At 38.8% G+C, this 20,645-nt stretch overlaps 1 protein-coding gene across 13 annotated transcripts in view; it reads right to left on the bottom strand.

Annotated features, from left to right (window-relative positions):
- The window catches only part of CNTLN (centlein), a 197,996-nt gene that overhangs the window by 70,822 nt on the left and 106,529 nt on the right, over positions 1–20,645 (bottom strand). For all 13 annotated transcript variants that reach the window (XR_010426643.1, XM_064641688.1, XM_064641692.1 and 10 more), the window contains one exon: positions 2,180–2,229. Coding sequence is in view for 12 of the 13 variants with exons in the window: in XM_064641688.1 (XP_064497758.1) it covers positions 2,180–2,229 (50 nt within the window). In the remaining variant the exon portion in view is untranslated. The remainder of the gene's footprint in view (positions 1–2,179; positions 2,230–20,645) is intronic.

Genomic DNA, 20,645 nt, shown 5'->3' with positions numbered 1-20,645 from the left:
GACAATAACTGGACAACAAAGTAAGAATGGAAAGAAATTGGGAAGTGCAGGAACAGTTTCCTTTTGCCCTGACTCCCTTCATCTTTGACCACCACGGTTTGAAAAATTATAGAATCATAGAATCATAGAATCATAGAATCGATTGGGTTGGAAAAGACCTCCGAGATCATCGAGTCCAACCCTTGGTCCAAATCCAGTCCATATATTGGAAGAACAACAAAGCTATCCAGTACTTCTTCCTGACAAACAAAACTGATATCAAATAAGACAATATGCACTATTTTAACATTGGAAAGCTCTGTCTCTTTTACAGAATTTATCCCTTGATATTAGAATGCCTGATGAAAACAGATATCTGCTAAGGTGAAAGCGAATTCCAACAACATTGAAAAACTAAGGAAATTCATGAGAAGCTATTTTTTTACACTTCCGTTGGTAAAAGTTTGGAAATGGCTGGAATCATCTCAGTCCTATGTGCTAAAAAGGTTTTGCTTAATACGAATCTTTAGACTGGAATCTTATCAGAAGTTTCCTGTCCACTTAAATGATAGCTAAAGCAACACATGATGGAAAAGGTAAATAAAACTTGCCTAACACGCTTCAGTATTAGTTTAACCCTTTTTCTCAGTCCCAACAAAAGAACAGTTAATCTTCATACCAATAACCAAACCAGAACTGTGCCTCCTCCCACAAGCTTTTAAAAGAGGATATTTTTACTGAAAGATAATGAAAAAAGAAGGAATAAAAGACTAACTGTTAAAGCACTAAACATGTCAAGAATTGGCAGGTTTAGAGATTTCACTAGTTTTTGGAAAAGCATGGATATTGCCCAGCAGGCCCTCAACTCCTTCTCACCACTAGTTGTCTTACCCTTTCTTTCTGCACAAAGACTGACTAAATTGGAAAAAAATGAAGCAGCAATTTTTAAAGTCAGTATTTAAAACCTTCACTATTTCCCTTCAGCTCTGTCTGTGGCTATGAAGGTAACATATGAGAAGTAGTATGAAAGAAAACAGTAACTTCCAGTTTTCAGCAGCTTGATATTTCCACTTAGTTTTAGAGATAAAATTTTAAAATACAGGAAAAAAAGATTTTATTTTTTCACGCAAGTGATCAACATTATCACAAGAAAATAGAAAACAGAAAACAGCCACGAGCAGAAAACTATGATAAAGAATGGTAAGGCTTTATTTCTAAGAACATGTAGAGTACTTCACCAAGTCTCCTACTTTCGTTTGCACAACACTGTGCATAAAGAATTCACCAGAGAAGCAACACACAGAAAAATGTAACTATTAACTCGAATATTTCTCCTAGATGATTCAGAAACAGCTAACAATACAAAGAATCAGAGGAGTGATGGAGAGGCAACAGTAATATTATCTATCCGACTGACAAAGACTCATCTTCATAGAACCATTAACTACTGTAAAGATTGTAAAGATTCAAAAGAAGGTATTGATGTTCAATATCTTGATGAAATTCTTACACGAATTTCACCATTTTGGTTTACTTTCAAATTCACATACTTTATCAGACTAGTTTTAAAATAGAATTGTGAATTAGCACCAAATTTCTATATCACTATATCTCAACATGAGGCTCCCTGTGGTCTAGTGGTTAGGATGCGGCGCTCTCACTGCCGCTGCCTGAGTTCGATTCCTGGTCAGGGAACTTCTCTGGTCAGATGGAGCTCGTCAGCCCTGTAAGGCCATCCATCTAAGAGAAGGTCACTACGTCCTGAGGACCTCGCTGCCACCATCCAAGCTCGCTCAGCCCCGGCAGATGAACCTCAGGATTAAAGGGTGGGCTCAGTTCAGCGCACACTGTGTCTCACCTAAAAAATCCACTGCGCAGGCTCGAAGGGTAAAGACCTTTCCCAGATCTTCATTCGCAAAGACTGGCCATGATGATGATGATGATGATATCTCAACATGCAAAAACTATTTCAGATTCTGGAGAGAACTTCATAAGCATATAAACATATTCTAGACTTTACATATACATATTGATATACAACTCATGTATATTTTGCTATATTTTCTCTCCCCTGTTCAGTTGCAAAGCGGCTTTGGTGGGTGCCGGGGTCAACCGACTACAACTACATAAACACACATAAAATACTATACCTTCCCTTTTTTGTTGTAAAAATAGTTAAGATCCTGTATTGTGAACTTACCCACGGATTGGTGTATTTTCATTTGATCCAATTCTTCTTCAAGATTCAGTCTACAAAAAAGGAAATAAGAGAATAAGAACCACAGAACAATCACATATGCCACCCAATCACAAGATGCCACTAAAATCATTCAAAAAATTAAACCAAAACTATATCAATACATTACCTGAAAAAAAGTTGTCAAAGGAATTAGTTCTATTTGATAAAACTTAGCATACTTCATATATGAAGGAGTCATTTGTACAACAGCTTTTTAAAATTTACAAATCATCTGAACTTCCAAAATTCAGATACAACGTTGATCGTATCATACACTAAGAAGTTTCAGCTGATCTTTTTAGGCAAGAAAATGCCTGAGATGAAAAAAAGACCAGTAGGAGGCAGAATCCTGTTAAAATGAGAATAATTACTCTGTCCCAGAGGGAACCACCGGCCAAACTTGAGCAGATATATTGTAGCAGTTAGCAATTCTTTGAGAAACTTATTAACAAAATCTTTCCTCCCCTTCTCCAGCCCTGATCTACCAGTATATTACTACCATAGTCTATTCTGTAATATCAACCAGCAGAATAAAATACCTGAATCAGTCTTTTTCAATTTATTAAAATTACAAACAAATAAAGTCGCCAGGATACCAGTGCTAAAGTCTCAAAGTCAAATTGGGAAATGCTAGAATGAAAGACATGAATTTAAACGGTTCATTTATACTTGTGTTTTCTGACACAATCTCTAACTATATAATTGCACACTATTTCAGCAATAAAATCCCCACCCATTTTAGCCAAGGATCCTACAGCACACAGAACAGTGCACAATCATTTAATTTGCACCTTTCACTTAAAATATAAACACACATCATATACAAATACACATAATTCTAGCTCTGTTGTAAAAGTTGGACTGCTAGTTTTCTCACAGTTATTTTCTGCTGTACTCTGAACAGCAGTACCTTTTTCACAGGAAATTTATGCTTTACCCTACTTTGCCCTCTGAGATAAGGCATAAAAAAATTTGGCCAAACTATCTCAAGAAAAGGTCTAAAGAAAAAGTTCTTCCAGTATACACAGTATGTTACAGCACATTATACATCATATGCATCTCAGACTCAGCTGTACAACATGAATTACAATGAAAATTATAAACGTAAAAGGTTGAAGTAACTTGCTTTGCATGACACATAAGAATCCAGCTGGTTTTTCAGAATCACTCAGCTGCCTTCATTGGCTGACTTTCTGTGATCTTCTTTCATCCCCCAATACTCAGTCAGTTATCATCAATTTCTGTTATACAGACTACAGTGGCCTTTGTCTCCACACTGTCCTAACTCCTTACAGCGTGTTAACTTCTTGCACTGAATGGCAAAATATTTCCTTGAAAAAACATTGTTTACATAATTAAAGACTGAATCCAACATATCTGCTTCCTGCTTGAGCCTCTATCTTCTGAACAAGTTAGTTTTCAACTTCAAAAACATTATTTGAATGAAAATGTTTATGAACATATATAATGCCTCTCTATACACTAATTGACAAGCACACAATGATGATTGTACAAGATTTTTAAGAGCAAACTTTTCATAAAGATTTTTCTTTAGGCTGATGAAACACATGAAGAAGTAACTAAATCATACAAAATAAGTAAAGGGGTAGGTTTCTAGTCTGAATATCTGAAGTGCCTCCAAAAAAATTAATATGTCTGTGAAATAGTCTCCAACTTATGTTATGATACATTTAAGCTGGAAAAATTTCAGTTAAGTCTGGACAAGAAATTACAATATACAATACAAGATCCAACCCATACAAGTCAATGACTGGTTTGCACGAACGTTAGAAATGCTCAACTGGGTTAGCCCAGTGCCAGGTCCATCTATCACTAGTGCTCTGTTTCCAGCAGAGGCAAAAGCAGATGCTACTCAGGAAAGAGAGCAAGCCTAACAGTTTCCGCAGTTTGATTCCAATTTTCCACCCTAGAAGTGGCATGTAAGCACTACGCTTTGTTTCTTCTGCTTTAACTGGTTCCCTGTTGCTAAAACGACCTTTCCTCCAATCTCACAACAATGGAATTTTTTTTTCTAACCTTTAATGTGGAGCCTTGTCAAAGACAACTGAAAAATACAGATCAGATTACTGTTACCGCATAGTTACTATCACTCTTCCATAATTCCAGCAGGTTAATGAAGCAGGATTTCCCTTTAAAGGAGTCACAGTAATGCTTCCCCAACAAAACTGTGCTGATCTATGCTTAGTGCTCTTTCTCTCTGGTGGTTTTTTTGGGGTTGTTGGTTGGTTGGTTTTTTTAACCCCTCTCCAACCACCATTTTTTCCTAAAGACTGACTGCCACCTTCCTAAGTATGGAAGCAGTCAGGCTCACTGGTCTGCAGCTCCCTCTGGAGCCCACTCTATAGATGGGAGTTACAGTGGCAAATTGCCAGTGCACTGGCACAGTGGCTGTTAACAATGAGATACAGTTCAGTAACTTCATACTTTGACATCCCTTGGGTGTGAACATGCTTCAGTTTCTTCACACCTCGGCGCAGGAAGAATATCAGCATCAAGATATTAACAACTAATCAACTTGACCTCATAATTGCTTCAAATATGTCTAACAGCTTTGATCTATCTGTTACAAAGAATACACGACTTGTTGGCATCTTCTAAGCATCATTAGCAGTAAATCATACACTCATAGAATAGTTTAGGTGGGAAGGAATCCTAAAGATCATCTAGTAGCAAAGACTGACCGAGCAAAAGATTGTTCTTTTATTGTCTTGTAAACCCAGCATATAATTTTACACTGTTATCATTAAGCAAACCTGTAAATTTCCTTACTGTCTTCTTTTACACCTATTATAAGCAAAATTTTACTGTAACAGCTTAAGCACATTTGAAAAACAATCTTCAAGAACCTGTTTAAGCTTCTCAACATCTCACATGCATCTGCCCTGCTACTTTTTATTAGCCCTACTTTTTTGTAGCAACACAAGTTTAAGTATTAAATGCTGACCTTTTCTCTGTGAGAGCCATAAAAACTTCCCCATTGAGTCTCTAGATAGAGCTGCTTAAGACTATTTTGGGACACAGGTTGGTTTGGGGTTATTTGGATTGGTTATTTGGGTTGGTTTGAGGTTACTATCAGTGCTGGTCACTTTTAAACATTATCTCCTAAGGGCAAAGGAGCAACAATTCCCAAATGCTGGAAGTCAAGCAGGCAAAGCACAAGGCTGCCTTGGCTGAACAGAAATCTTTGCTTGGAATTAAGGCAAAAAAGGAAGCTGTATGCCCAGTGGAAGCAAGGTCAAGTCACATGGGAAGAATTCAGAGATGCCGCTTGTCACAATAGGGAAAAAACTCATGAAGCCAAAGCTCAACTGGAGTTGCAGCTGGCCAGAAATGTGGGGGACAATAAAAATTGTTTTTTCAAATATATTAATGTCAATAGGCAGCATAGAAATATCATTGGCCTGTTACAGGATGAGGATGGTCACCTCACAACCAGGGACAGACACAAGGTAGAGGTGTTCGATGCTTTCATTGCTTTGTCTTCAACACTGATGATGGACCAAGGGTGTCTCAGTGCCCTGAGCTGGAGGACTGTGACTGCGAGAATGATCAACTCCTAGTCGACTGTCATGGTTTGAGATAGTCCCAAAATCCAATTCCCTAGCTCCATCCCCCCTAATCCATCCCTCAACCTAATGTGAGATGGGTTTTTCCAGACAAAACACACCAGACTCAAAGTGGGGGAAAGGGAAATATATTACAATGACTGTACAAATAAATACCATATCACATTATACACATGATCACAAACTATCTCTACCATGACCTATGTATTTACAATGATCAGATCTCTTCTCCCCTCCAAATAAAAGTCCAGGAGGGAAAGAAGGACAGATCCTTTCCAGTCCTTAAGCAGCAGCTCCTCTTCTGTCCTCCATGCAGCAGTAACTGGGTTGTTGTAGCTGGATCTCTGTTCAACATACACAAGGGGGTCTCCAAGCCCCTCGGCTGTCCCTCGGTCCAAGCGAAGGCCTCACCTGTGGACTGCCAGCAGGGACAAGACTTGCATCACCACAGGCATATCACGAAATGCAGGGGCATCTTCGTGAAAGTCCCTTCCTCAGGGGATTCAAATTCCCGTTTGCAGAGCTCCGTGCTCTGTCTCCAGGCAGCGGGGGGGGGGCGAAGCCCTCCTCCACATTCCTTTGGCTGTCCTGGTCCAGCTTCAGGATGCCTTTGAGCTTCTCAGCTCCTCTCTGTAAGTGCTGTAGCACTCCAAGGCTCTTTCAAGTAAGAGTCCATCATCTTCCTCCTTCCAGGAGGTCTCAAAGGAGTTTTGGGGGGCCTGGTACAGTCTTACCCCAAACTCTGTCTCTCAGCTGCTGGTTCTCTCTCTCTCCCTCTCCAGGAGTCTTTTCTCTGGTGCTGCATGTTGCTTCTCCTGCTCCTTCAGTTCAGGTCTTATCTCCTGGCTCTCTGCCACCTTCTCCGGCCAGTGTCGGCTGCTGCTCTGCGCCCATGGAGAAAACATCTCCCAGCATAACTACAGGCACCCAGCCCAGCTTTATGCTGTTCCAGGTCCCTGCAGCCCCCCAGCCGGGGCTGGGAGGCCCCAGAGGCCCCAAGGGGCTTAGAGCCCCTTCCTCGTGGCCCTACAACATGGCCACCTCTCCTACAACAATCAAAAACCACAACTCATCTCTTCCGGTCTGGTTGTGATATGTTTACATTTCTGCAGGAGCGCCCATTGGGCAGAACTTCAAAACTTCCAAGGGTTACCACCCCTTGGGGTCTACCACTTCTCTTAGCCTCTGGGGAAAACAAAGTCCAAACCACTACATCGACCCTGAAACTGTGTGAAATCTGCTGCTCCAGCTGGATCCCTAGAAATCTATGGGGCCTGATGGAATTCATCACAGAATCTTCAAAGGGTTAGCTGATACTATTGCAAAATGTTACTCGATTTTTGAGCAGTCTTGGGAACCCAGAGAGGTCCCAGCTGACTGGAAGCTGGTGAATGTTGTCCCAGTTTTTAAGAAGGGCAAGAAGGAGTACCTCAGAAGCTATGGACCTGTCAGACTCACTTTAAGTGCATGGTAAAGTTGTGGAGAAGAATATTCTGGGAAGTATTGAAAAACAGCTGAAAGACAACACAGTCATTGGCCAGAGACAGCACAGCCTCATGAGAGGAAAGTCTCGCTTATCCAACTTGATTTCCTTTTATGACGAGGTAACCCACACAATTGATCAAGGGAAGCCAGTTGATGTAATCTTTTGAGATTTCAGTAAAGCTTTTGATACTGTCTCTCACAGGATCCTTCTGGACAAATTGTCCAGCACACAGCTGGATAAACACATCATGCAGTGGGTGAGCAGTTGGCTCACAGGTCGAGCACAGAGGGTAACAGTGAATGGGGTGACATCAGACACTGGTGACCTGTCACTAGTGGGGTTCTACAGGGCTCCATCTTAGGCCCTGTGCTCTTCAACATCTTCATAAATGACCTGGATGCAGGACTGGAAGGGATACTAAGCAAGTTTGCAGATGATACAAAACTGGGAGGAGCTGTTGACCTCCTCAAAGGCAGGGAGTCCCCGCAGAGAGACCTTGACAAATTAGAGGACTGGGCAATCACCAACCAGATGAATTTTAACAAAAGAAAGTGCCAAATTTTGCACCTGGGATGGGGCAACCCAGGATGTTCATACAGACTGGGGAATGAGATGCTGGAAAGCAGTGCCATGGAAAGGAACCTGGGGATCCTGGTTGATGGCAAGTTGAATATGAGTCAGCAGTGCCCTGGCAGCCAGGAGGGCCAACTGTGTCCTGGGGGGCATCAGGCAAAGTATCACCAGCTGGTAGAGAGAGGGGATTGTCCCACTCTGCTCTGCACTGGTGTGGCCTCACCTTGAATATTGTGTGCAGTTTGGGGCACTGCAATACAGGAAAGATATTGAGCTGTTAGATAGTGTCCAAAGGAGGGCAACAAAGATGATGAAGGGCCTTGAGGGGAAGCCATTTGAGAAGCAGCTGAGGTCACTTGGTCTGTTCAGCCAGCCGAGGAAGACACTGACCTCATTGCAGTCACAACTTCCCCTGAGGGGAAGAAGAGAGGCCTCTGTGGTGACCAGTGACAGGACTGAGGGAATGGCCTGAAGTTGTGTCAGGGGAGGTTTAGGTTAAATATTAGAAAGAGATTCTTCACCCAGAGGGTGGCTGGGCACTGGAACAGGCTTCCCGGGGAAGTGATCACAACACTATGCCTGACAGAATTCAAGAAGCACTTGGACAATGCTCTCAGGCACATGGTGTGACTCTTGGGGATGGTCCTGTGCAGGGTCAGGAACTGGACTTCATGACCCTTGTGAGTTCCTTCCAACTCAGCATATTCTGAGATTCTGTTATTTTAATTCAATTTTTTAAAATTGTAGCTCATATTTTGGGTGGGGTTCAGCTACAGTATCTTTTTAACAATCTCGAATTGTACATAGGTTTCTGTACTGCTTGTTCTATTGTTTGGGGGGTTGGAGATTTTTTGATTAGTTGCTTCATTTTTATGTGGCTCCCTTTCTGGAAAGTGAATATCCCCAGTCCAAGTGGTTTGGTCTACTGTCTTTTGATATAATTTAAAATAATTAAAACAAAAAAACCCCCACATAAACCCAATACAGGCCTTCTCTTTTTTCCTGGTAAAGTTATGGAACAAATCATCTTGGAAATCATGTCCAGTCAGCTAATGGACAAGGTGACTGAAAACAGCTAGCATATATTTACCAAGGAAAAATCTTGCTTTATGAACCTCACTGCTTCTGTAAGAGATAACTGTATATAAGCATAAAGGTAAAGCAGGCAAGGGTGCATACCTCGAATCTGGCAAGGTATTCAAGATGGTCTTCCATCTCTTTCTTGCGAAAGAGTTGAAATCTGAATTGAAAATTAGATAAAGTGTCTGTAAAATTGGCTGGATGGTGAGGCTGAAGGGGTGATGATCTGTCATGTGGAGTACAACTGGCAGCTAGTACCTATAAGCATTCCTCAGGGATCCATAACAGAGCTTGTACTGTTTACTGTCTTCATTAACAACCTCAAAGAAGTGTTAGAGTGCCTCACAGCAAGTTCACAAATGATATAAAATTGAGGGAAGTAACTGAGGGCTCACTAGAGGCCTGGACCACTGCTCACAGAGATTTCATAGGAAGGAAAAAAATGGCCTGATGGGAAGTTAATGAAGTTAAGGCTAAGTCCTGTTAGAATAGCTGCTTGCAACAGGACATGCTAGAAGACCAACTGGCTAGAGAGCAGCTTTGCAGAAAAAATAGGGTCCTTTGGAGCAACATGTTGAACATTAGGTAGTGACAGGCCTTTGTGGTGAAGGCTAACAACATGACAGCTATATAGGCAAAAGTCAGTCAATTTACAGAATCAATTCTATTTCAGCCCTTGTGAGACAGCACGTGTGGCTGTGTCTTGTTTTAGGCTCTTCCAAGAAAGACATTGACCTAAACAGATTAGGTCTAGCAAAGGGGTACCACAGTAGTCAGGGGTCGGGCACATGATTTATTGATTTATGACAAGGTGAAAGAAAACCACCCAATCCCAACACCCACTATACTTAAAAGAGTTCCTTTACTGCAGGACCACTCTTGGTGCAAGAGGACATTATCACATCAGCTAGACAACAGGTCTCATATTCATGGTCTCATCTAAGAGACTAAATTCCTCCTGGCAACTTCTTTTTGCAAGAGTTACGCTCTTCGTGGTTGCACATATAAAATGTCTTATATGTAGAAAATCATACATGTCCCACTAAAACAAACTGAATAAATTGCATGCCACTGGGGGACTCCTACCTGCATCCTCAGTTTAATTTTTTTTAAGTCTTGGGAAGCTAACATAGGTTAGCCTCCCCTTTAGAACCAATTACTGTCATCCTTTCCTATTTTATCCTATCCTAATTAGTCACTTAGTTGGTTTCTTTTATTATTTCTAATCTGAAGCCTGACAATCTTCTGTTCACTAACTTCTTAAGTTTTGAATGCAAATATTAGGCCACTCATGGTCAAAATGTTTGCATTGAGACAACTTCTAAGTATTTAATTCATTTCAAAACAGATTCTGTACTGATTTCTAATCAAACTTTTTTTCTTGAAAAACAACATAATAAAACAAAACCTTTAAACTACTCAAGATAGAACTTGCAAAAAAGGGAAAAAAGCACCTGTATATGCATTATAACAAGAAATATACATCTAGTTCAGTTCTCTAAAATTAGCCACAAAAGTACTGTAGCCTGCACTTTTTGTTACAAGAGAGCAGCTGAACAAAAAGGGGGATAGGATGTAATGTGGTGTTCTTGAAGAGTACAGCTCTTTGCAGAGCCTGTATAATTGCTACTTTCCCCAATAACAAGAAGCATCGAAGAAGGTTCAAGTATGAGTTTTCTAAGGAGCAAGAAGGGACTCTGAGGAATTCAAGGTAACTGAAGAAGTCACAGAAAACTACTGATGTATAATGCAACACTGACAGAAATTACTTAACCTGAAAGAACTAGTGGCAAAAAGCCAGGGTGGGGGGAAATAGTTGCATTCCGGCCTTTCATTTACACCATTGTCTCCCTCACTGTCTCACACAGATGTGCCAACTTAATAGGTAAGAACTGTTTTATTTTTATGAAATTCTTCTCCCTCTCCAGAAAATAATGCACGTGAGCCTGAAGATAAACATCTCAGTGTGGTTTTTTGCCCAAAAGTGGGACTGCCTTTAACAAACTATGTCTACCCCACCAGTCCTTTAAATTATTCATGTACAACACTTTTGTAAAGCAGATTAGGTACTTAAAGAGGCCTGTGATACAGTTGCACAGATTCCAGTGACATGAGATGCTTTCCTCACCTACTGAGGGTGAAGGAATGATTGCTTTCGCAATCCTTCAACTTAGAGGATCAAAAATAAACTCTGTATGTGGTAATGAAGAATACTAACCTCCTAGAATTACTGAGTCAGAACAGCAGCATCAAATTTCAGATATCATGAACAAGAGCTTCCAACGCTATTTTAGCAGATTAATATTTGCTGTAATTGTCTAAAGCATATGCTCACTGGATTTACTGCATCAGTTTTTGCATAATTCAGTTTCATTTAGCACATCAAACAACAGAAAGAAGGAATAAAAGACACAAACTGAGGCTGAGGAATGGAATCTTTTAAGATATTTCAACAGTGGAAAGGTGGTTTCTGTGTAAAGTGTTCCTATGCTGACTGTAGACTTGAGTCATGGAAATTGAAAAGAAATCTTTGAATATTAGTACTTGTCCTCTTGATCTTTTGACAGTAGAAACACTGGGAGGTGGAAATGCTTCAAGACTAGCCAAGAAATGCCTTATCCATCTGTGTTTCTACATTTTTTTTTCTTTTAGGATTTCACATTTTACAATTACTACAACTACAAGGTTGATTTAAAAAAGAGAAAATGAAAGTATACTTTAAACTTTTTGTATCTGATATCAAATAATTTTTCTTCTAATAAATCCAGTATTTACTAAACAAAGTGAAAGAAATTATAAATTTACACTGTAGATTAGGTTGTGTGTCTTATTTCTGTTGGAATCTCATAAACACAATCTCACCATTATGTCTGTTAAACTACTAAATAGAATACCACTAAAACCCCTCAACCTTCAAAGCATTTTGCAAGAAATGAGGAAGATCTAGAATCTGAAGTTCATTTAGAGATGATATCGCTGTACAAGAGGAAGACTGCTGCATGTAGGTATCCAAGTGCTGCAAAACAAACCATACAAAACATCGATAAAAGATTAAGGTTCAAAATTGAAATACACACAGCAACGTAGAACTTGAAAGTTTATAGTCATAACAATAGGAAAAAAAAACATTTGGAAGAAAGGGGTTTGCTTGATGGACTCAGAGGAGATAAACCATTGAACTATAATTCAAGAACAAATGATGGGATTTGAATACAATGAAAATATGCAGGTCAAGAGAAAAGACAAGGCAACCTAAGTACGAGTATAAATTGGTCTCTTCCAGCTCACGAAAAAGTCACATCTTTGCACCTTGTCTCTTGACAAAGTCAAAGGCTGCTACTGCATTTTATTGTCTCTGTCACATTTCTGCTGTGTATTCATTCTATTATTTAACTCAACTTTTAAAAAAGGAAGTTCCTGGGATATAATTTAAAACAATAGATAGATAACAGACACAACCTTTGAGCAAGAGTTTATCACATACTTAGTGAAGTACTCTGACAACTTACATAATCTTTTTTATAGATATAGGAAGTGGGTGAAACCTTGCAGATTGTTGTAATTCCAGAATTCTGTAAATAAGATCTTACCCTTGATAAATTGATGGAAACGAATAGAAATAAAACCTTACTATTTGAATGTGTTTGAGAAGCAATAGGAAAAACTGTTCAGAATTATCTCTGAAAATTTGCATAAAACACCTTCTAGCTGTATACATAAAAAAGCTTAGGCAAAGGAGATTCATTACCAGAAATACAGATCAGCAATTCAGAACAAAACAAAATAAGTAACCAGTCAGTTAAACTTTAAAAAGTTTCTTTAAACTCAGAAGTCTAAACTCATATCTGCAATGGTAACGCTAACACAGTGAGGTATAAAACCTTTTCAAACCATGGCAAACAACTCTTTTCTGATGACACTGTGGGAGTCTTTACAGTCCTGAGTAGTTTACAGTCAAGGTTTAGAGAGTCCTAAAGAAGACTGTATTACTGTACCCTGAAAATTTACAGTAACAACCTACCAAATTTGCCGATAATGAAGGTTACGTAACTGACATACATGATCGATATTTCTAATTTTAAGAATACGCTAATCCTATATCTGTCTATTAGATGAACTGAAAATGGTCTTTAAAATAACTATGTAGCTCCCACATAGACTTTTCTGCTATTAAAAAGAGAGGCGAAAAAAAAAGACTGGTTTTGCAATGTGGTTGAAAGAGCAATAAAAACTAGCAGACTGGAAAAAAATCCAGAATTTATGACTCTTTCCAGAAAAAAATGCCATGCTCTTATTTATACTCACATGTTGTATTTTCTAGTAGCTTTGTTAAGTTTAAGTGATAGCCCATCAGATGGAAGAAAAGCAACTTAAAGCAATACAAAGCCTAGAAACTAGTATACTGCTTTTCAGCTTTATGCAGACCTGAAACTTCTCAATGGCCTTGAGCCTTCTGCATAAAGAGGTTATGCTGCTTGTAAGTATATCTTTAAGTAGATTTTACTCTGTTTCTTCAGTAAGTCTTTTTAAGGATAAGCATTTTCTTATCTGGTTCCAAAACGAGGTGACCTTCTGACAATATAATCTACTCCAAAGTACTTTTAAATATTACTCTATTGACAGGAAACAGTCCAGGGCAGCAACAGTGTTAAATGCTCTATACTAGATGGTCTGAGAATAACTTCCAACTCCAAAGAGGAGCCACTGAATCCTTGAATTAACAGGAATCAGCACTCTAAATTAGTAGGACTCCACTGGCACTTCCTAGAAGACCATCAGAATCTTCTAACATGGCATGTCAGAACTAGAATCATGTCTTTTGTTTTTACATCCTGAGAACAATCTCAAACTGATTGGTTTACTACAAATAACTTCATGAAAAAAATCATTCTTACTTGTAACATATATACAAAATGTACCACCAGGAGCAGGAAAGAGTGCACCATTCTGTTTTATGTAGCAATGCTTTTCTATCCAACCATGATTGCCACAGCCTCACTTGGTAATATTAAAACAAGGATATTAAGAAATCAAGAGATCAAATCTATCCAGATAATAGTTTATAGTGGTATTTCATACATTTTTAAGGTACTCATCTTGATCCACAACTACAGTATCTGCTGCTTCCAGAATCATACAATATGCTGAACTCCATTTTTGGCAATATAATACTTTTCATTACTCCTTCTTTATTTAGTTTATTTTTAATGCCAATTTGGAACATAGGAAGAGGTAGTAAATTAAAAATGTGTGCTATAGAATCAGTTATGCTAGAGGAATTACTTCTGATTTCTTTCAGATTATAGCTAGGCATCAGCAAGACATTCCTTGTAATAGTTGCTTACTTATCAAGTTACTAGAATAGGAGAAATGCTCCTGCCATCTGCATATGAGCATGGCGTCTGCAAAATATACCTTCTTGCTAGAACAAAATATCCTAGTACTCACTATTTTTAATTGTCAGCAATTCTAAAGATAACATCAGGAGTTCTCACATAGCTCCAAATCTAAGGTACATACACACATGCGCACTTGGGTCTCAATGCACTAAAGAAAAGCTAATTTAGAAAGATAGCCTGAACTATAGCATAAACTTTCTCTCCGCACTTAGAAGTTTAAAGGGCTCCTTCCCTCCAGAGTTGCTGACCCTGGGTTAACCCCTTGCCAGAAGACTCTAGTTAGTTCTTCAGCAAACCTCTGTCTCCTGAGTAATACGCATCCCATAAGCCACACATTGCTCATCAGCAGCTTTCAGCATGTACAGGTAAAGCAAGCAGGAGACTCATACATTCCCCTGCATACAGATAAAAGGAATTAAGAGACCAGGCTCATGGCAGTCTAAAATAAACATCCACATAAACAATAAGACTTTTTTTCCATTTGTCCCAGGGAGTTTTATCTGGAAAATAAAGAGAATCTAATTTCTAATAGAGCTGAATACATAAGATGAAATAACCCACTGAGGAAACTGACTCGTTCCCAAGGATTACATGTTGTAGAGACTGCAGCAGGATGACTCTTTGGAGAAATAAGCATAACCAACCATAATCTCCTCATGCATATTGTTGCCGGTGGGGACTGATATCAGGGGGCTACTCCAGGAGCTGCTGTAGTCAGGGAGTCTGAGTCCAAAGGGTTAACTATTGCCTTTTCAAATGTTCCAATGTTTTCCTCCAGGGTCATGGAAGACTGTTAAAGACTGGAAAGCCAAATTAAGAAGAAAATCAGACAGAAAAAGACTGCTAAGCAAGCTTTGCATGCTCTTTACCAGGGTCCTTAAAAAGGGACAGTAGCATTGCTTATTACAGTAGCCAAAAAAAGTAAGTTTTAAAGACACTAGGTCAAAGTAGTATCAGAGAATTTTTTCTTATCCAGACCTTAAGCTAAATAGCCTAATAATCCTTGCAAGGAAAATGAGACAGCAGAAGCAGCTCTCCTTTCTTCCCCTCAGAAAAGAAAGATCCTTGAGAAGAAAGACAGCACATCATAGAACCATCATAGAACAATATAGAAACATCTTCTGGGTAAGCAAAGCTGAATTTTACTTTCTGTTCTTGACTCTTCAAAAGGGTAAAAATTCTGCTCTGTAAAACCAGAGTAGAACGCACATGCACATTATACAAACTCTTGTAAAAAACCCATACAGAAAATACAGAAAGAGGCTTTCACAAATTAAGTCTGATGCATCAAAACACAAACATTCATTCTAATTTTCTACTACTCCAAAATTATTTAGAGTCAGGAGAACTGAGCTAGGCAGAAACTTTATCCAACTTTTACATGTGAAATACTATTCTGGCAGAAATTCTTCACTTTGTTCCTACAGCATTACAATTCAAGTACATTTGCCTGCAGTAACAGCAAAATATGTTCTTTTCATGGGTCTGTATATTTATGTGTCAACTGACAGCCTTGGGAGGTGAGAGCAAACCTGGGAGCAGGTGTTTGATACAGACTGTGCAAGAGAGCATTACATACGTCTGGGCATAACGCTGCCAAAGCAAGAGTAAAGCAAAAACTACCAGCATTACTCCAGTTCTGTGATCATTCAAACTCTCCAGAATGATTTACTGTAATTCCTTCACAGTAAGAAACGTATAGCCTTAATTAACCAAAGAAATGAAGTCTTTGACTATATAGAGTCTTTGAGCTATCCATCTTACTTGTCCATTCACTTCCCAGAAATATGTCTTTATCATTCTTGTTTCCCAGTTCAGTCACTTGTAGGATGGATGAAAATTGCAGGGAGAGCTATCTGCTGGTGATAAGTAAAGTCTTTCTGATTTACAACCCACATTCAGGAGCAAAAAAGGATAAAAGCAACTCTCCCACCAGTCCAATGTCTGTTCACATAAGAAAAAAGTGAATAGTGTCATAGTTGTCAAGAGTGAGTTTTGCGATATATTTCAAATTAACAGTAACTCCAAAACCAAAGAAGCACTAGTGATAGTGACTAAGATAGTTTCAACATGCAGCATAACCTTTAGTTTGCAAAAGGATGGTAGAATAACATGCCTAAAATTTTATCTACCATTTAGTAACCTTGAATTTGTTTCACTGTAGCACAAAATCCACCTGACTGACCAAAAAGTGTTTAAAGAAAATATAAATATTACATTGTGTGAATTGTGTTCATTATTTAATTTGCAATTTTTCATTCCTTTATAACAAGACCATCCTAACAATCTCATAAATAGTATTTACCTGTAATTAGTTCATAATGGATTCAACTTCAAGGGCCAAGACTGAGGTATCACTGCCCATCAACATAACTCAGAGAAGCACAGAGGATGAGGATTCTAATTACGTGGTATCCTAGTTAGGACAGCTGAGACCAGTTCATCACTGGATGAGTGTAACCCAAAACTGTGTATTCTATAGCCTTCGATGCCATTTCCCAGACACTGTTATCAATGAACCATTTACACCATCTGCACATAGAGCCTGACTCCTCAGACTATAAACCGGGTGTTAAGAGGCCTGCGAGATAGGAGTTGCTCTTGTCCTCACACCCACTGAGGAACCCCCTGCCCAGAGGGAGGTACTGGGCATTCCTGCCTGAACTGGAGGATATATAATCTTGGAGTCTTGGGACCTTTTCAACCATTTATGGGATCCAGAGGAAGGCTGCAGACCACCGCTCTCAACCAGACTGCAACCATCACTCTTGACCAGACTGCAACAGCACTCTCACCAACAGGTTTTCCCCTCTCCTTTTCCTTTGGACTCAGGGGGCCCAAAGAACACCACTCTGTTCATGCCCCAGGGTGCTGGGTTATATATTTTGGTTTTGTGGGTTAAAACCAATTGTTTGTCTGTAAAATCGTACTTGTATTATTTTATTAAATTGTTATTCTGACTTATAATCTCTTTTTTTGAGTTGAGTTCATTTGCCCTGCTGGTTTACCTTTAAACCAGCACACATGGGTATCAGGAGAATTTTCTTTTTGCATCGGTGCTTTTAGCCTTTATATAGACCTCAGATGACAACACACTAAAGCCTACACCTGTTGCTCGTATGGAGCTGGTTTCCAATAACGCAAATAAGGATGCAAATCAATTTCTTAAATTATTCCTTACACTGAAATATTTGAGTTTTAGGAAAATTTGGATGATTCCATGTTTATTCTCACGTAGTTGTGTTTGAAAAAACCCAATACTTCTTAGAAGATGTATTCTGAATTTCTTACAAATTCTGAAAAGATCCAAAAGCATTAAGATAGGCTAAACCTTTGCATGTATATGCATACTCTGCCTCATGCAACAAAAGACAGCTAAGTAGTTTATCACAAAGATCATAATAAAGGTCCACTTAGCTCCACATCTGAGTTTCTAGAATTCTAATATGGTACACTTTAGGGAAAAGAGTCCAAGAAATAAGGCAAGAATACATAAATAAAGATTAATAATTTTTGTGGTAAAATACTATCCAAACTCTTTGAAGAAAATGTCCCTACATCTTCCCAAAATTCAGTTGTTGAAGTTCCATATGGGATTAGCTAAGCTGAGACGCATTCATAAAAATTTGTGATTTTCCTTCAAAAATCGTACTATGCAAAGGAAAGTGGAAAACCAGCACTGTATGCTAAATTCATCTTGCCAGAAAGCACCAAGCACTGCTACCTTTACCAGAATTCCCAGGAACCCAACTGAAGGTGTTGCAGAGAAACTTACATTCATTACTCCCTCCTTATTCTCTTAATATAGCAGTCTGACATGTTACTAGCTTTGGTGTGCTTTGGTGTTATAGACTGTAGGTTTATAGGTCTCTTCTATGAACATTCAGTACAGTTTAACAAGACACACTTATACTTGTTTATTTTTATATATACATACATAGTTGTAGACTGATAAATCAGACCTTTCTATATAAATGCTGATGACTTTTTGTCTGGGCCACAGAGGCAAGAAAAAGACAGCCCTTTTGCAGGCAGTGTGCTTACCAAAGGTACAACAATTCATTTCTAAACCACTCAGATAATCAACAGAAACCACTCTGATTCAACAGCAAGGCAGGCAATAGTTCTTGCAAGCAGTACAAAGGGAAGCTAATACACAGTGTCCTTCCTTCACCATCTCTCTGCTATTCTTGTCCCTACAATGTCCAGATTTTATCAGTAATGAAACTTCAAGTCTGCCTTTCTTTGCTTCTGTATTACAAAAAACGTTTAGCAGCATGACTGCATGTTTTCAATATGACACAATCCCACCATGCACGAGTACTGAGGTACAAATATCTGTAGAGAAGAAGAGTCTGATTAAACATGGAAGAACAAATGAAAAACACCAACGTATATGATTAAAAAATACACTAAGCCCCCAAATTTGTCTGTTAGCTAGGACGCAAGAAATTATAAGATCTGGTAGACATTGGTAAGAAATGCTCTAGACAAGCTTAACAATTAAAAAGCATTAATCTCATCATCCCTGACTGATTGCTCTCACTGGAAAACAATTAGGTGACACAGCACGTTGCGATAATGTAACCCGCATCTTGCTAGAAAAGAGAAAATAGTTCCCTTCACAAAAAGGGCCATGTATGTTCATTCTAAATTACTTCATGTGGCATTTCCAGCTGACTTTGGTCCCTTAAAAAGATCTTTTAAAAACTACACCCTGCAGTACACCTAATGTTGCTGGTTTCTTACATTTTACATTATTTGTACATACTCTTTCACATTCTCACACTTGAGCCTGTCATTTTCACTGAACAATCAGTCAGTGATCATGCACTTTTGTCACAACCCTTTGAAGAGTCCCACCACCAGCAGCAGAATTTAGGCTGCAATTTCTTTAAGTAGAATGAAAGATGGCATTTCAGATTTAGCAATCTTTTTTTCCACCCAAAACCTAAACAAACACATACACATCATCATTTTAACTACATATCCCTTTGCACTATAGAATTACTAATTGCAGAAAGAAGTAAACAAGAACCCTGACCTACTAGATTTGAGTATTTTGCAGTAAGATGTCTGTTATGTCCCACCACTCCTAAAACTGAGAAATAGAAAGATTACTTTACAGAGATAATACGTAAATCAGAAGGGCTATAGGCTGTAGATTACACTTTTTAACACTGATTTAGCATGAACGCACTTTGTTCCAAATTATCTGGCATACAATGTAGCCAGTCAGGGGAACAAAGAAAAAATACTGCAGTATTCAGATGTTGCACACAACAGTGGAGGTTTAAATAATAAAAGTCTCTGATGACCATGTATTTCCTATTGTCAGAGACAGTTAAGGTTGTGGAAACTGCATTATTTCAGCAGGTTCTCTAGAAAAAAAGGGGGTGAGAAGGAAAGACACATTCAAGAAGTAGATGAATCAATAAAGTCTAGGTTTATGTTTCTTTACTGCCACCATTCCAGAACAGTTAATTTAGCTTTCCTCCACCATACCCATTCTGATATCTAGAAAAGGCAAGAGGCATTGCATGCTGTTGCTGGCCCCAAGTTAGGCTCTTGTCAACTAGTTTGTGACATATCAACACATGGTATGTAACAGTTGCTTTGACTCTACAGGAATGAGGAAATCACAAATCATGAGGTCTTGTTTTCCTGAAAAAGCAAAACTAATAGGAAACTTTTATTAAATACCTGCTATAGTAGAGCAAGGATGCTATTGAGCAGTGACTCCACATGCTTTAAAGATCCAGAGCACATTCCTACATGGCTACCAGGCACAGATACGCAGGCACTCAGAGGAAAGAATGACTACCAAAGGTTCTTTGAATGATGTGGCTATCTCTTTCACTTCATAAACATTTCCTCCTTACCTCTAGCTGCATATGACCATATCATATGGACAAATTTCCAGTCAGCCGTGAAAATGATGACTTACATCATAATGCCTAATGTCGAAAAATGTATTATGTCAAATAATTCAGTGCTGTTGGTATCTATTAAAAGACATCCTACAAATAATTACAGAATGAAAGACGTAAAATTGTAAAGCTTACACAATAGTTTACATAGTTATCTATACCTTGCTGAAGTCTGTACATAAAGGCCAAAGGGACAGGGTATCCCTATACCCCAGCAAACTAAATTTTAACATGGAAATGCCAGTTTAAATGAGCCAGTTTGCAATCAAGTAGCCATTCAATTGGACAAGCTACATACTAATTTACCATGAATTCCAGCAAAATGAAAGTAATATAGGTACAAAAATGATTCTATCTAAAGCGGAAAAAAAA

Source organism: Pseudopipra pipra, chromosome Z, assembly GCF_036250125.1.
Source record: "Pseudopipra pipra isolate bDixPip1 chromosome Z, bDixPip1.hap1, whole genome shotgun sequence".
Lineage (NCBI taxonomy): Eukaryota > Metazoa > Chordata > Aves > Passeriformes > Pipridae > Pseudopipra > Pseudopipra pipra.
The sequence above is the reverse complement of the archived record's forward strand: the minus strand, read 5'-3'. Positions and strand labels throughout refer to the sequence as shown.